This window comes from Molothrus aeneus, unplaced genomic scaffold (assembly GCF_037042795.1).
Source record: "Molothrus aeneus isolate 106 unplaced genomic scaffold, BPBGC_Maene_1.0 scaffold_34, whole genome shotgun sequence".
Classification (NCBI taxonomy): domain Eukaryota; kingdom Metazoa; phylum Chordata; class Aves; order Passeriformes; family Icteridae; genus Molothrus; species Molothrus aeneus.
In genome coordinates this window covers 1,508,726-1,525,579 of record NW_027099005.1, presented here as the reverse complement: position 1 = coordinate 1,525,579, position 16,854 = coordinate 1,508,726, and the positions used below count along the sequence as shown (strand labels likewise).

General features: G+C 58.8%; 1 protein-coding gene across 1 annotated transcript; it reads right to left on the bottom strand.

Moving 5' to 3' along the window:
• Nucleotides 1–9,739: 9,739 nt before the first annotated feature.
• LOC136570538 (serine/threonine-protein kinase pim-1-like) lies at nt 9,740–12,200 on the bottom strand. The gene is made up of 5 exons (XM_066571001.1): nt 11,655–12,200; nt 11,487–11,537; nt 10,917–11,283; nt 10,103–10,282; nt 9,740–9,846 (listed from the first exon to the last, which is right to left on the bottom strand). The coding sequence occupies exons 1-5, from the start codon at nt 12,198–12,200 to the stop codon at nt 9,740–9,742; spliced, it is 1,251 nt and encodes a 416-aa protein (XP_066427098.1).
• Between the last annotated feature and the right edge of the window lie 4,654 nt (nt 12,201–16,854).

Sequence of the window (16,854 nt, the reverse complement as noted above, 5' to 3'; positions counted from 1 at the left end):
GCAGCCCCTGAGGGGCTGGGGCGCTGGCAAGCCCTGAGCAATGGGGCTGTCAGAGGCCACAAGCAGCCCCCTGGCAGCCGCCTTCTTCCTGCCAGAGTTGACTTGCAAGAGGGATCCTGGGCACTCTGCAACTAACAGCATCGGTGCTGTTGGAAAGCCAAAGGCAGGGAAATCTCAGACCTTTGGTCTTGTCAGCAAAGCTTAGAATTCAACACAGCACTTGATAGGAGACCTTGGAAAGGGCTTCCAAACTTAGGTGCTAGAAGCCAGCATGCGGATTTCTAGTTGATTAGAGCAGAGACACGGGGAGGAAAGTTGAAGTGGAGGAAAGTTGAGAGTTTTAGGGCTGAAGATCTAGAAAAAATCCAAGTAGTTCCAATGGTAAACAAGAAGCTTAGGATGCAGTGCTGAAGGTTTGTGTGTCCTAACATGATTGGCTAAGGAAGCTTCCACTGAAGCCTGAGTCCAGAAGAGGAAATATTGAAGCATTGGCTCCAAAACATCAATATCCTTGTTGGCAGTGTCTTCTTGGCCAAGAAATCCGTCAAAGCTCTTGGAACTACAAGTCTTGCAGCCTTGTGAGTCATGCAGTGCAGATGTGAGCCAAAGTCACCCTTCCTGGCTATGGAGAAGAGAAGAAAAAGCAATGGCATCCTTTAAAAAGCTCAGAGGTCCGCTCTCTAGCTCTTTCCAAACTCCTTCAAATCCCCCAAAGTGGCATTTAGCTCAAAAGAGATGACAAGGACTCTTAGTGCTGGCTCTTGGACTCCAGAGCAGCTGCTTTAGGATCTTTCCCATAAGGCTGTGTAGTTGTGGGCCAGCAATGGATCATTTGAAGAAACTTTCCCAAGTGACTTGCATGGAGGTTTGTTTGAAGGGAGTTTGAGGAGAAAGGCTCCCAGCAGAGCTCTGGCCTTTGGCCTAGCTGTGTCCCCTGCTGATTGGGAAGTGTGCCATCAGCTGCAGGGCTTTCTGGGCTAAAAATATCATCAAGTCACTTGGACTTGCTCTTTGTGGTCTTTAAGAGCTGGACCCAATTTTGGGCCAAATTTGGAGAGCTCATCTATGGCTGGATGGACCAGCTAGGATTTTCCCAATTGCTGGCAATGGTTCTCCAGGGCCCTGGTGTAAAACGGGGCTCCCCAGAAACTGCGGATCTGCAAGACGATAAACAATTGCCTTGCTTTGAAGAGAGAGGCGTCTGCTAATGAAGGCAGAAGGCTTCTCTGAAATGGAAAATGAACATGCCCTCCCTTGAAATGATTCTAATTCAGAAATTCAAATGCTCTCAGGCAAAGATATGGGGATAGGAGTGAGCCTGCAGAGCCGGGCAGCGTTTGCTGATGCTCTGAGCCCTTGCTAAAGACCCTGTGCGGGCTGTCTTAGACACCTGGGGCCAGGCATTCCTTCCAAGCTGGGCCACTTGGGCTGGGCTGGGGGCGGCCCCAGGGCAGAAGGCAGTGTGTGCAAGGGCCCTGGCTGGCACGCGGCAGCACGGTCACCGTGCCATGGAACGGAACCCGGTGACCAAGGCCCCTTTGTGACACGTGGGAAATAGAAGCTTGCCCGGCTGCTGGGAACAGGCAACGGGGCAGAACGGGACAGAGCGGTGCCGTGAGGAGCCCCCGCACAGCGCACTCGTTCCTGTCTGACCCGCAGCCTTTCCCACGCGTTATTCCTGCAGCTGAGCTCGAGGCCAGACCACGGGACTTGGTGACCTGTGACCTTGCCGAGGCTTCTCTTCTGCTGCTGCTCTCGAGGGCAGAGCGTGGCACTTGGTGCCCCAGAGGCATCTCCCATCCCTGCCAACAGTGCCCTCGAGGCCCCACCACAATCCTTGACAGGAATCTCCTGTCCTTGGGGCAGGAGCCCTGGAGACCAGAGTGCAGGACTTGCTGTCCTGTAGCCTTCCCCAGGCTTCTGTCTTGAAGGTGCCTTCCAGGCACGACTGCAGGACTTGCTGACTCGGAGCTTTTCCCAGGCATCTCTCCTGCAAGTAGCCACAAATCCAGCCACTAACATGGAGCAGAGACCCCTGAGAGTGCCCAAGGTGGCCTGGGGGGAACAGGAGGAAGAAGGCCCTGCAGCTGCCCCAGCACAGGAAACCAAAGAGGTGGTGCCGTTTGAGCTGCCGCAGGAGGGTGAGTGCCAGAGCTGGGCCACAGGCTTGGTGCCTGCAGCCAGCTTGGCACCTTTGCATCCCATCGCATCGCATCGCATCGCATCGCATCGCATCCCATCCCATCCCATCCCATCCCATCCCATCCCATCCCCTGGGCCATGTCCATGGACAGGACGGAAGAGGGGCCGGGCAGACACCCCGCAGGGGCCGTGCTCCATCCCCTGGGGCATCCCGGGGCTCTCCCTGCCTGGGGAGCGCAGGGCTGGGCCGTGTTCTCCGGCCTCTCCCGCAGCCCCTCAGTTCTGGCTGCGCTCGCTCTTTGCCAGGTGCAGCCCTGGAGTGCACACAAGAGCAGGAGACCGCCCATGGCCTCTTCCGCAGAACAGCGCAGGTACCTGCAGCCATCCCCACCTGGGCTGGGCCTGCTGGCACTGCGCTTGCAGCATTACCTGCAACATCCCTGGCTTCTTGCCCTTCTCCTACAGCTGGTTTGCAAATTCATGAAGAAAATTCGGGCGGAAGAGACCCGCACCATGGGCACTGGGCTCAGAGCATATTCACACATCTTCAAAACTAAGACCAGTGCTGCTCTGCTGGATATGCTGGTAGAGGAGGGCTTTTCCAACCCAAAGCAAGTAAGCAGCCTGTGGCCAGGCTTTGATCCTCCCAGGAATTGCTTTGTCTCCCAAGCCATGCCTGCTGGTCACTGCAACTCTTGGAGGCCATGGCAGCGTGGTGGCAAGGGAAGCACTTGTCTGGAGAGGCTGGGCACATTCCTCCCTCTGGCCTCGTTCCAAGTGTCCCCGTGCCTTCTCCAGGTGCCCGCCCTGGTCAGGTACATCCACCAGTGGCTCCTGGCCAATCAGTTTGCTGAGCACAGGCTGAACAGGAGCCTGCTGGATCTGACGGAAGCATAGCCCGCTGACGTAGTCGTGACGCTCCTGCGTGTGGCCCCGTCCTGTGACAGGTATGGGGCCCACCTGCCCAGAGGGCTCAGGGCTCCCCAGCCCATCAGCCTGTACAGCCTGGCCCAGGTGTCCGAGTAACAGAGAGTTCCAGGGCCCTCTGGCTGCTCCTTTTGCCAGCCCTGGCACGTCAGGCCTCGAGCCTGCTGCCATGCTCCCTCGCTGCCCCTCAGGGTCCTGTCCCCACAGGCCTGGGCTGCCTGGCTGCTGCTGGCCAGTGGCAGTGGGCAGAGGCAGAGCTGGCAGCCAGCTCAGGTCCCCACTGCTGCCCAGGCCCCCGTGCTGTGTCTGAGACCCCCCTGAGACAGAGCTCTAACCCCACAGAGCTGCTTTCATCATGTGGAAGAGCATCATGTGCTCGCCCAGGACTGCAGAGCCGGCGCTGCTGATCCTCCTGCATGTTCTGGGCAGCTGGCCCAAGCACAGCACGTGCACCTCCGACGGGGACAAAACGGGTGTCTTTGTCCTGGCTGTGAGTTTCTCTAAGTGGTCTTTGCTGGCCCCAAGGCTGCCTCTCCAGCAGCTCTCCATCCTCCTTCCCCCACTGCGTCTCCCTGCCGCAGGCGCTGGGCTGAAACCTGGCCCAGGGGCAGCTCCAGGCCCAGCAGGCCCCGTGCTCCTCCTGCGTCTCTCTGGGCCTCTCCCTGCCAAGCTCAGGCCCTGCCACACGGACACCTGGGCACTGAGCGCTGTCTCGGGGCGCTTTGTCCTTTGCAGGCAACCGTGGTGATGTGGAAGATCCTCCAGGTGCCCTGTGTCCCACATATGGTGACGGTCTATTTCCCCCGCCTCTTTGTGCATCTGCTCTCCCAAGTGTTCTTCAGCACTCTGGATATGCCAGAGGAGGTCGATGCCTTCTGGAAGGGATGCCAGGAGGAATACGGCCTTGCCACCAGCCCCAACAGGTGCTCCATCCCACTCCTCCTGTCCCTGCCATGTCCCTGGCCAGGAGCCAGTGCTCCCAGCGTCACCTGGCCTTTGCTGTGCACGCAGGTTTGCAGTGCGGACCCTGAAGTCCCTGCTCTGCCGCATGCAGCACGAGGATGTGGTGGTGGCAGCGGAAGGCAACTGTGGCTGGGACACGCTGCTGTGTGCTGACACCCACCACTATGCCGTGGCTCTGCTGGCCAGGTGAGAGCCCCTTCTCCCCACAGCCTCTGACATTTGTGCTCCAGGTCCAGGGAGCTCCACACAGTCCCCGCGTCGTGGGCCAGAGGGCCTTGTCACCGAGGGATGGCCAAGCAGACTGGAAAAGGCTGGCAGAGGAGGCTGCCCAGCAGGAGCTGCCTCCCAAATAGCCCAGGGCCCCTTGCAGGATGCTGGGGAAAGAGCAGAGCTCTGGCTGTCAGTCCTGGCAGAGCTTTGTCCCCCTGGCCCACAGGCTTGGCTCCTTTTTCTCCTGCCAGGGAGATGTGCTGTGTCTCCATCCCCTTGTGCTCCCGCATCGCTCGCTACCTGCTGCGGCTGCTCAGCACACAGGAGCCACGCTGGGAGCTGCCCGCCCTGGCCTTCCTTGTGGAGGTGAGCCTGATGGCCAGCGCTGCCTGGCTGAGCTGCCTCCCAGCTCTCTGCCCTCTCGGAGCCGCAGCTGCCTGGGACGGTGCCCGCGCCCTGTGCTGCTGCCAGGGCACAGGCCTGTGCGGCTCCGGGCTGCTGCCGGCCGGCTCCCCTGTCACTGCCCTGTGCCTTTCAGGTCCTCCAGTTCCTGGACTTGAGTCAGCGTGGTGCTAACAGAGTCCTGCCAATCTTGTCAAGGCAGCTGCAGAGCAAGTGCAGAGAGAGGCGTCGCCTGGCGCTCAGGGCCCTTCTCGAGCTCATTGAGAAGCCCTTCATGGTGAGAAGGGGGCAGCGGCTGAGGCTGAGCTGGAGAATGCAGTCGCTTGGGCTTGGCAGGGCGTTGGGCGCTGGGTCAGCTGCTCCCAGCTCTCCTGCCTCCCACTTCAGCTGCCCCAGTGCTTCAGGACAGGCCTTTGGCCTCTGGGTCCTGCGGCAGCAGGATGGCATTTCACAAACTTGTGTTCCGCACAGACCAAAAAAATGTGGAGCCTGACTGAAAGTCTTGTGCAGTTCCTGTGGGATGCAGATGGAGAGATAGTTTTCATGACAGTCATGCTACTCAGCTTTATCATCTTGGACAACGACGCGCTGATGCCCGGCCCCATCACACTGCAGCTGCTTGAGGCGCTCCTGCCACTCTTTGACCACGTAAGGCTCACTGCCCCCAGCCACAGCCACTGGCGGCTGCCCGCACACTGTGTCCTGTGCATTTGCAGGCCTGCGCCAAGCTGAGCCCCGTGCAGCCGCAATGCTGAGGTCTTGTCTTCTTGATTCCATACAGAACAATTGGCAGGTTCAGCTGATCTCCATCCTGCTCTTCCAAACGTTGGTGACTCTTCCACAGGAAAGGGAAAAAAAGGCCCTGAAGACACCCCTGCGCCAGAGCCTGCTGCCCCTCTTCTTCCACTGCCATGATGGCAATCGGCTTGTGGCACAGGTGAGGACTCGTGGGCTGCTGCTGTCCCCCTGGCAGGGGGCTCGGCTGCCTCCTGGCCTGGCGCCTGCTGGGCTGCAGCCTCCTGCAGGCCTTGGCACAGGGACCTGGGTCCTGTGCCCTGGGCTGTGGGGCCATCTCCGCCTCTCTGCTGCTCTCCAGGCTTCTGGGAAAACGCTGCTTTGTGTGGCCAAGTTCCTGAAGAGGAAGGATCTTGAAAGACTGGTGAAGAGCCAGAATCTGTGGAAGTTGAGCGAGTGCCTGGTAAGGAGGGCCTGGAAGCCCCAGCCTCAGCCCAGGGAAGCCCCCTGAGGGCGGTGCAGGCAGTGCCCGGCCCAGGGGCTGAGCCCGCGCCAAGCCTTCCCTCCTGCCGCTCTCTCCAGCTGGCAGAGGACAGCAGCAGAGCGGCCGAGCACCTGCGCTGGGCCCTGCCCTACCTGCAGAGGCCACAGGAGTCCCTGCGAGCGGCGGCCATCAGGTTCACGGGTGAGCCAGGAGCCCGGGCTCCCTCCCGGGCCCGGCCCGCCGCAGCTGGGCCCCAGCCCCGCCTGCTGCCCCGGCAGCGCCAGCCGGGCCCAGCGCCGTGGAGCCCCGGCTGGCATGGGCATTGCTGCTGCCGCCCTCTGGCAGCCGTGCCCTGGGGTGGCAGTGTGCGCCAAGGACCGGGCTGAGCCCTGCCGGGCCAGCAGCCCGTGTGGCCACAGCGCCGGCAGCGCCGCTGGCAGGGAGCTGTGCCGCTGGCGCCCTCACAGGCTCGGTGTTCACAGGGATGGCCGCGCGGCACCTGAGGGGGAAGAAGGAAGAGCTCCGGCTCATCTGCAACGGTGAGTGAGGCCAGGGGGTGCTGCCAGGGGAGCTGCAAGCCCTGCCCCGGCTGCCGAGGGCTCTGCTCCCTGTGCGCACCAGGGCCGGCGTGGGCAGAGCACACAGAGATTTCAGGGCCACTCGGGGGATTCGTGGCCATCAGCTTCAGGCTGGTCCCGTTGGTCCCTGCTCCCTCCTGGCCATGGCTAGAGCCGGCTGCCATGGCCCAGCCAGGCCGCTCTCCTCGGCTCCCCGCAGATGTGGCATCAGACCATGGCTCTGTCCCTCTCTCTTTCAGCCCTTGAACACCTGACAGAGGACACCAGCAGTGCCGTGTCAGACGTGGCACTTGCAACATTGGATGTCCACCAGGCACTGCAGAGTGAGCCATATTCCGTCTTCCAGAGGCTGCAAGATCAGCTCCGCAGGGCATGGAGGACTCAGCCTGGTCTCTCCGCGCTCAGTTGGCTGCGCTGCTGCAGCTCTGCAGAGAGCTGATGCCAGAGGCTCTGTCTGCTGGGACCACCTGAGCCAGGGGAAATTTTCCATTTCTTTCAGATTGTTCTTTTCTTCTTTTTGGTTTTTCTTTAGTATATGAATATAGAGTTTGTTAGAATACACAGACTCCCAGGAGCTTTCTTTTGCTACCCAGGCTCTGCAGGGCTTAGGGGAAGAGGGGGACAAGGGTGCCTGGGCTGGGCCAGCTGCCCAGGCGTGCAGTGTTGCAGGGAAAATGGCCAGAAGCCCGTTGGCCTTTGATGGTTCTGTGGAAGCCTTTGTGCTGGTGACAGAGCGGCTGGGCAGGGCCCGGAGCTGCGGGGATCCCTGTGAGAGCGGTGCCTGGAGATGGCCACAAGCCCTGTGCCAGGCAGGAAGCGCCCTCTGTGTCCTCCTGCCCGCGTGCTGCTGGCTGCATTGCTGAGGGCTCCCGGCTGCCTCTGGATGGGGCTCCTCTGGAGCTGCTGTGGGGCTGCGGCGCTGCTGCCGGGCAGCTTGGCCGGGCTGGGGCAGCCCCTGAGGGGCTGGGGCCATGAAGGCATGAGGGGCTGGGAAGCCCTGACAGGACACGGCAGTGGGAAGGCACGAGGAGGATGTGTGAGGGAGTGGGTGGCTGTCACGTTGGCTGGAGGGGCAGTAGGTTGGAGACAGAGAGAGCACTCACCCCGATGTTCATGTGGCAAACAGAGAGCGTTTATTCTCAAGCCCTTCCTTCTAAAGGGCCTTTAAGAAACCCAGTCTAGATAATTTCATTGCTCTGATCTCTATGCCTTGTCAGATTCTGGCCAGTGAAATGCTGCAGCCCTGGGAGAGATGTGACTGGGCGAGGCCCCTGGCAGTCAAACCAGGGCTGGTACATTCACACAGCACGAGCCAGCCTGCACTGTGACACACGGCAACAGAGTGCAAGGCACAGCTCCGGGTGCTCCCCAGGAACCTCAGCTCTGGGAGCACTGTCTGCCCCAAGCTCCAGGGGCTGCAGTGGGAGCCCGGCTGGGCTCTGCCCTGGGGCCATGCTGCAGGGACAGCTGGAAACAGGGAGCATTCCCTTGCCACAAACAGCCAAGCCAGGGCTGCAGGGCAGGTGCTGCAGCCCGGACTGCACTGTTGTGTGCTGTGCTCTGGGGCTGGGGCTCCCCGCACAGGGCACTGGGCTGGTGTGCCACAGGAGACAGAGAAGCTTCTGCTTCAGCCTAACTGAGGTGGGTGCATGGGCTGGGAAGAGTGGGGAGGCTCAAGGGGATTCACAGAGCTCATCCTGCTGCAAGGACGAGGAAAAGGGAGAGGGAGCTCAGCAGTGAGGAGAGCTGAGGGCTGGAGAGCAGCTCTGAATGACACTAAAATCCCACTGGACCTCTGAGACATTGCTGCTCCTCAGGCAGTGACAGGATGAGTCCCTAAACCTGGGGCTCTGCCTTCCTCATGGTGAGGGGCATCAAGGAGAGAAAGCAGAAACCGCCCGTCAGCTGAAGGCTCCTGTGCCCTTGTCCCAGCTGCCCGCGGTGCCCAGGCCATGCTGGCCGTGCTCAGAGCGGTGCCCAGAGCTGCCCATCCCTGCGGCCTTTGGCACAGAGCAGGAGGGCAGGACATGTGCCCAGCCTGCAGCCAGCCAGGGCACATCCAGCCCTCAGCAGCTGCCCAGAGCAGGATGCTCCTGTGTTCGCTGCCATCTCCCAAAAGCTCTGATCCCACCCTGCCAAGCACACAGGGACCCACTTCACGCCCTCCCCCGCTGGAAGAAAAGCTGCTCCCAAACGATGTCCTCAGCCTTCTCCAAGGGCACGGCCCATCCACGCCACAGCTGCTCCCAAGCACTTCCCAATCCAGACTGGAGCCCACCTGGAACGCTTCCTCTAGGAAAACATACAACAAATTATTGAAAATAGATTACAGACAAAAGGGGAAACAAGAAACAAGGTCAAAAATCTTATCTCTACCAGGGGCTTGAGGAAGGCCCAACCCCTGCATGCCAGGGAAAAACCCACCCACGGGTGAGGGAAGCCCAGGCTTTCTCCCTTCCCCCTGCACTGCCCCCCACAACAACGGTGATCCCAAAGCAAACAAGGGCAGTGCAGCAGCCCAGCCCTTCCTTGCCTGCACAGCAAAGCAGCCCCTGCACAGCTTCTGGAGTCCCACCTCTGCTCCCACCATGGGGCTTTGTTTGTGTCGGGCTGGCTGCCCCAGCCCCAGCCCCAGCCCGGGGCACGGTGGGTGCTGGGGGCTGTTGGCAGGGCCAGGAGCCCACTCCCATTTGTATGCAGCCCAGCCCATGCCCCAGCCCTGCCAAAAGCAGCTGGGCAGTGACTGAAGGATCAGCTGCACCCGCCCCAGCAAAGGGGAAACCTTTGGTTCCTGGTTAGGCTGTGCAATGCCCAAATCTGGGAGCATCCCCCTGCGTGTGGACTCATCTGCAAATTCCCTGTAGAGCCTGGCTTTGAAGAAGGTGCCACAATCAAAGTCCAGCATCTTCAGCTGGCCAGTGGCCAGGTCCAGGAAGAGGTTGTCATCCTTGATGTCATCCTCGCTGTCTCCAGCAGCAGCAGCCCCACCTGGTACAGCTTCTCCAGGGGCTCCTTCTCCTTCCCTGGGCTGAGACCAGGCTCTCAGGGTTCTGCCCAGGGCCTCAGCTGTCAGGGAACCAGGACAAGCAAAACCAGCTCAAATGGCAGCCACCAGTGCTGGGCAGAGCAGCTCAGCTCCAGCACAAGGGCTGTGTGTGCCCATCTGATGAGCCCTGGGCAGTGACACAGGCAGGACAAAAAAGTCTGGGTTCCTTTGCTTCTCATTGCCAAGGCATGTGTGGGGCTGTAACTTGCCAGGGCCCTGCATCAAAGTGTGCCTGTGGCTCTCTCCCTTCTTCTAGGGCAGATGAATATTCTGCATCCCAGGATGACAGAGCAGCTCTTCCAATGAGGGTCTTTCCAAGTCCAGCATGGATAAACACCGCCTGATCAGATCTTGGCACTCTGGGCACAGAAACCAGAAACCGCCGGGCAGTTGGAGAAGGCTCCTGTTGGCTTTGCCCCACTATTCCCATGCCCAGGCCTTGCTGGATGTGCTCAGAGCTGGGCCTAAGCTTTCCCATCAATTCCCTGTTTTGGAGGAGAGCAGGAGAGCAGGACATGTGCCACCTCCTCAGCAGCTCCCAGAGCGGGATGCTCACGAACCCGCTGCTGTCTCCCAGCACTGGGATTCCCCCCGTGCCCAGAGATGAGGATCCACCTTGAGAGAGCCCTTGTGGCAGCGAGAGCCGATGGTCCCAGCTGATGTTCTGGCCCCTCCTGAAAGGGTGCTCCCCGCAGACCATCTGGTGCAGCAGGATGCCCAGGGACCAGATGGTAGCTGGCTTGCCATAGTACCAGCCAAAGTGGGTCCATTCTGGGGGGCTGTATGACCGTGTTCCTATGGAATAGAGATGGAGTTCATCAGGGGGATGCTGCTGCTCCCAGAGCCTGGCCCCAGCATCCCTGGGTGTGCAGGGGCTGCCCCAGTGGCACACGGGGTGACCCACTGCCCTCTCGCCAGCACCTGGGACTTGTGTACAGACTTGGGGTTGGGAAAGAAGCCACTGGGGCTGGAAGAGGGCAGTGAAAGCCCTGGCAAGGCCCGAGCATAATAAGGAAGAACCCACTCATTGCTGGGAAAAACCATGCCATCATTATCCCTGCCTGCATTGCCCCAAAAAACATTATCAACCCAAAACAGACCAGGTGAGTGGAGCAGTCCAAGCCCTTTCTCACCTGCACACCAAACCGGCTGGGGCTCAGGTTCCTGTTCCCCGTCTCTGCTAACCCCACCCACGGGTGTTTTTGTTGGGCTGGCTGCCCCAGCCCCAGTTCTGGGCAGAGTGGTGGGCAAAGGCTGCCAGCAGGGCTGGACGCTGGCTCCCCACTCAGCCCTGCTCAAAAGCAACTCAGCTGAAATCTCAGTGCCATGAAGGGCAGCAAAAGAGAGAATCCCTGCTGCCACACCCAGCTTGGGCTCTGAGATGTTGGGCCATGAGATGCCAGGACCAGGAGCACACCCCTGCGTGGGCTCACCTGCAGAGTGTAGGCTGTCTCTTGCAGGTAGGTGCCACAGCCAAAGTCAATCAATTTGGCCTGCCTGGTGTGCAGGTCAAGCAGGATGGTCTCTGGTTTGATGTCCTTGTGCAGGACCCCGCAGCTGGTGCAGTGCCGCACGGCCTCCAGCACCTGGCGGAACAGCTCCCGCGCCACCTCCTCGGGCAGGAACCCCCGTGCCCCAATGAAATGCTGCAGGTCCTGACACCGCTCCGGGTGCTCCAGCACCATCAAGATGTCGTTGGGGAGCTCAAGGCACTCCAGCAGCTGGACCACACCAGGGAAGCCAGTGGACACCTTGGCCAGCAGCATGATCTCCAGCGGGGCCCTGCTGCCGTCGGGCTGCAGGAGGAGCACGATGCCCTCAGTGGGGTTGATGCCGTGCCGGGGCTCGGGGAGCCCTCAGCCAGCCCGGGATGCTCTGCACCCTGCGCTGGCCCCACGCCCGCTCTCCCTTGGGGCGTCCTGGCGGCTTGCACCCTGCCGGGCCTCGGCTCATCCCCGCCCGGCAGCCCTGGCTGCTGCCGCTGGCCCCGCTCACTCACCAGCTCGCCCCAGTGCCGGACGTGCTTCCGTGGCACCCTTTTGATGGCCACCTGCAAGCCAAGGGCAGCAGCGGGCTCAGCTCGCCACCCGCCCTGCCCAGACCCATCCTCCGCCCTCCTCCCTGTCTGCCCCCTCCTCCTGCAGCCGCCACCAGCCCCGCCGCTCACCGGGGCACCCTCCGAGAGCCGCGTGGCCACGAAGACGCTGCCAAAGCCGCCGCGCCCCAGCAGCGAGCCCAGCCTGTCCTGCTCCTTCAGGCCCTGCTGCGCCTTCTCTGCGGGCGGGACGCAGCTGTCAGCACTCAGCCCGGGGCCAGCAAGGGCCCCCAAGCGCCCCTCAAGCGCCCCGGGCTTGCCATGCCCAGGCGTTCGCTCCCGGGAACGGGACAGCGGCGGCTCGGGGCCGGCGGCCGCGCTGCCAAGCGGCGGAGCTCGGGCCGGGCAAGCCGCAGCGGAGGCGGCAGGAGCGGCAGCGCTGCCTGTGTCCTCTGCAGGCACCGGGAGGAGCTGGGGCCGGGGCCGGGCTCGGGCCGGGTGGAGCCAAAGGGAGATGATGCCGCCCCAGCCCCAGGCACTGATGCCCGCCCGGCAGCGCCACCGCCAGCACGGCCAGAGCCGGCCGGAGGCGAGACCGCGGCAGGACAGCCGGGGCTGGGCACGGGGCAGCCCTGCCCGGGGCCGGGGGCGGGCCGGGGGCATTGCCCGGCCGGGCATGGGGAGAAAGAGACTGGGAGAGGAGGGGACACCGGGAAAGGGAGAGCGGGACAGGGTGCGGGACTGCGGGAGAGGGAGAGGAGAAGCGAGAGGGAGTCGATAAAGTCGCTTCTTTCACTGCTTTCACTGTTGCTGCCGCCGCTACATTCGCTGCTGCCGCTGCAACTGAAGCTCTGGGGCCGTTTGTCCCCATGTCCGTTTGTCCGCTGCCCGCTAGCCCCTGCGCCGAGCCCCGCGCTCCCCAGGGGCAGCCCCTGAGCCTGTCCAAACACGGGAACTTTGCCCTGTTCAGCCAAGACCCAGAGTCTGGACTCCTGCTCAGTGGCACAGGAATCCCCTCGGTGGCTGCTGTGCATTGTCCCTGCTGAGGGTCAAACACTATTAGAGCACATTCCCTGAATGCAGAATTTGTACCTGAACCAAGCACTGCACTTATCTCTCCAGCATTGCTTTCCAAAAAAAAAAAAAAGCAGAGGAAGGCAAACTGTGTATAGTTCATGGTATTTGACAGTGTCTTAAACATGCCAAGTCATGGATCTTAGAGGTGAGATCCATTTGGAATGAATGGGATGGAGAAATAATGCAAAGGGGAGCACAAAAATAAACAGAGGAAACATCTTGGTTTGTTTCTTTCTTTTTTCATTTAATTTCCTAAAAACTGTTCCAGTTCTTCCAGAATCTTCTCCACAGTCCTGTTTGCTCTTTCCAAGAACCTTTCCTGGAGAACCAGGTGCAGCTTCTGTCACAAGATGTGCCGCCAGCTGCAGCTTCTCTTGGCTTTCCACACCGTGCGTGCAGCAGGACTCCTGCAGCAAAGCAGGACAAATGTTTGAAGAACTGTACAGTTTTGTTCTTTCTTTTCCTTGTGGGCTGGGCAGTTGTGCCATTGGTGAGGTTTTCATTGTTACTGTTCTACCCTAAGAAAAACATGATGGGCTCCCAGGAATTGTTAGGGAATGCAAGCCTGACTGAATGCAGAGAAAGAATCTCCAGAGCCTGCAGCCAGAAATGGAGAGCTGTGTGATAATCATTCCAACACCCCCATGGACATCTTGAAAGTGATGTAGAAGATGAAAATGGGCTGACAGAGGGAGTTTGTTTCAGTGTTCAGTTCAGATGCTTCTACATCTCCAGCACTGATATGAATCAAGAGTACAATCAGTTCATGAAAGGCAGCAGAACAAGCTGGACCTCTGAGGAGATGACTGAAAGAATCTGAAAAGAAGAAATGCAGGGAATGACTTGGGGAACTTTGGCTGTACAAAGGATCATTTTTCCTAAATACTTTCCAATCCATTCCCTCCGCTTTTGTCCTTCCTAACAAGGCCATTTTCATCCCAGTTTCCCCATGCAATGGGAACCCTGAGCTTGTGGAAGTGGCTGAAAGATGCCCTGTTCCTCTGCAGGGACCCTGAGGCTGAAGCAGGAGGCTGAGCCCTCTCTGGGGCAGCCTCCTCCGAGCTGGAATTTGTGCCGTGCTGGGAGAGGAGGAGGAGGGGGAGAGCGCTGGCGCTGTGTGGCAGGAGCAGGAGGTTTGGGCCGCAGGACATTCCGTCTGCGCCGCTGCCCTGCAATGGGCGGCTGTGCCCGGGGCTCTGGGCCTGGCCCCGCGTGTGCTGAGCTCCCGACACTGCGGGAGCTCCCTGGGCTAGGCTCAGCTCCCCGCTGGGCCTGGGCAGCAGGCTGGGCTCCAGCTGGGACCAGCAGCAGCTGGAAATACCTCTGGGCATCTCCATTTGCTGCTGCTGCTCGGAAGAAGAGACAATGGAGGGAGTCAAGAATTTCTGGCTTCTCTTTCTCCTGGTGGATTTTTTCATTTGATTTAACACTTGAGAGGCAATTTCTGTGATGGCCTCTGTCAGCTGATTCTATTTCAGCAGCAGCAGCAGCAGCAGCAGGGCTGTGTTTGAGCACTGCAAATGTGGCCTGTGTGGCTGCTTTAATTCTCCTTGACTTTGTGCTCAGGGACTTGAGAGCATTTCAAGATCTGCTAATCATGATGCCGTGACCAAAACCTAAGGTCACCAATTCCTGGTCATGGGCTATGTACAAATCACCAACAGGACGGGGCTGCTGTGGAACGTGTCTCGAGCTGTTTATTTTCCAGCATCAGTCTCATTACATGGTTATGACAATGGGAAGATACCAGCAGCTTGTGTCCTCAGCAGCAGACAAAGAACTCAATGTTACAACTTACTTGAAAAGTTTTTTGACCAATCCCACAAAGCAAAAACATATTGATGGTAGTTCTATCCAACCACAATAAACACACGTACCTTTGGTTAAAACAATGCTTACTTATTTTGAATACAATACCTGCTTGTAAGCCTTAAAACACAATGCACAGAGCTCAAGCTTAGAACTTCCTAATATCTCGTTAGATATACTTCTCTGTAGCTTAGGGAGTTATTCTACCAAGCGTTAATACAAAAACCATTTTTCTATTTGTCCTTACTTTCTATTTCTAATATAACTTTTCTACTGACAAATCTTATGGCTACTGCTTAGTTCTAATCACAGTTCTGCTGTCTCTGAGGCCTGCCTTTTGCAGCTTTCCCAAAACCCTCTGATTTTAAGGATTCCCACACTCACTGTCATGAAAAAGCACTCTGAGTAGCGCTGATCAAAAAAGGCAATTGCAGTTTTACAGATAAATTTCAAGTGGCAAGCAGAAGAGTGGCAAGAGCAGTCATTATCTCCAATTCCCAAGGCAAAGGCAGCAGCAGCCTCCTGCTGTCACCTCAGGGTGAGTAAAACAGTGCTGAAAACAGCGCTGGAACCCGATCCTTTCTTCCTCTGAGGGCTGGCTCAGGGCAGCACAGGCAGGCCCTGAGGAGTCAGGGCTGTGTGTGGGTGATTGCTGCTCTAGTCCAGAATTGAGCTGGAAAAAGCCCTTGGGAGCCGAGGCAGGAGCAGGTGGGAAGGGGCTGGCGCTGCTGCTGCTCCTGGCCGGGAGCCCCGGCTGGGCCGGGCCGGCGCCCCCTGCACTGCGGCTGCTGCTGCTGCCAGAGCCGGGCGGGACTCGGGGACAGGGAACGGACACGGGGGGACAGCAAAGGCCTGGCGGCTGCAGGGATGGTGGCGCTCGGGCCAGCGCCAGCACAGAGCTTCAGCCCGCAGGTAACCCCGAGGGAAACGCTGGGGAAAGGCTCCATTTCAGCCTTTCTGCACTCGTGGCTGTGAAGGGACCGAAATAAAAGGAGAACAAGCAGGGCCTGACCCCTTCTCCTTTGGGAGGAGCCACAGGCCTGGGGCTGTGAGGGGCCATGAGGGTTATAGTTTGTGGTGAGGAGCCAATCACCGACAAGTGAGTCCAAATGAAATGTAATTTATTAATTGACAGAGCAAACAATAATAGGCAAATTACAGGGCTGGGTCCAGCCGGGGAGTCTCCGCTCCACCAACGGCTCACACCCACCCAGCTGTTCAGGCCTCTCTTTTATCTATCGTGGTTGTGTATTTTCTGGTGTTTTCTGCGTCTGCGCCGATAGTTGCTAGGGGGTCTTTTTCTGCCTTTTGGTGGTCGTTTGGAGGAAGGCTCCCATCCTGTCTCTCAGAGTTTTGATGACCCTGCAATAGCCTTTACCATATATAGGCGTGTGGCTGCATATAGTTACATATTGCATATTCAGCTTTTCAACATATTAGCTTGTGACAGACATATTGTGGTTTAAGCCTTATGACATATTGCAACATATTAACCCGTTATATTTTTGTTGTGGCTTTTCATCGGCTTCTCCTTTTGATGAACAAACTTGAGAAATTAACCTATTACAGGGAGGAGCCCCGGGCCTGGGGCTGTGAGGGGCTGTGAGGGGCCATGGGGGGCTGTGAGGGGCTGAGAGAGGCTGTGAGGGGCCATGGGGGGCTCTGAGAGGCCATGAAGGGCCGTTGGGGACCTTGAGGTAGAGAAGGGTCTCTGAGAGGCTGTGGGAGGCCAGGCAACTCATGGAACCAAGGGTCACTTATGACACTGTGGAACCAAGGAGACTTGTTTGCAGTATGGAAACTTACGGAGTCAAAAGTCCATAATGACATTCTGGGGCCTCATGGAACCATGGAGACCATTATGACACCTCAGGACCCACTGGAACCAAGGGGCCATCGTGACACTGCAGGGCCTCGTTTAACCAAGGGCTCACTGTAGCACAGCAGGGCCTCATGGAATCAAGGGGATCATAGTGGGGCTCCATGAGACCATGGGGACATTCTGACTCTGTGGAACCAAGGAGACCATTGTGACACTACAGGGCTGCATGGAACTGTGAACTGATGTGACAGTGAGGGGCCCAATGGAATCAAGAAGCCATTCTGTACTTCAGGGCTTCATGGAGCCCAGGTGCCATTGTGGCACTGCAGGGCCTCATGGAATCCTGGAGACCATTATGGCACTTTGAGGCCTTGTTGAGTCAAGGGGCTCTGCAGGGCCTTGTGGAACCAAGGAGCTCTTTGTGACACTGCAGGGCCTCATGGAAGCAAGGGGCCAGTGTGATACAGCCAAGCCTTTAGGAACCAAGTGTCCATTGTGATCCTGGTGAGCCCAATAGGACAAAAAGGCCATTGTCAGACACTGCAAGGCCTCATGGAAGCAAGGGGCCATTGTGCCACTGCAGAGCCAAGGAGACCATTGTGGTATTGCTGGGCCTTGTGGAAA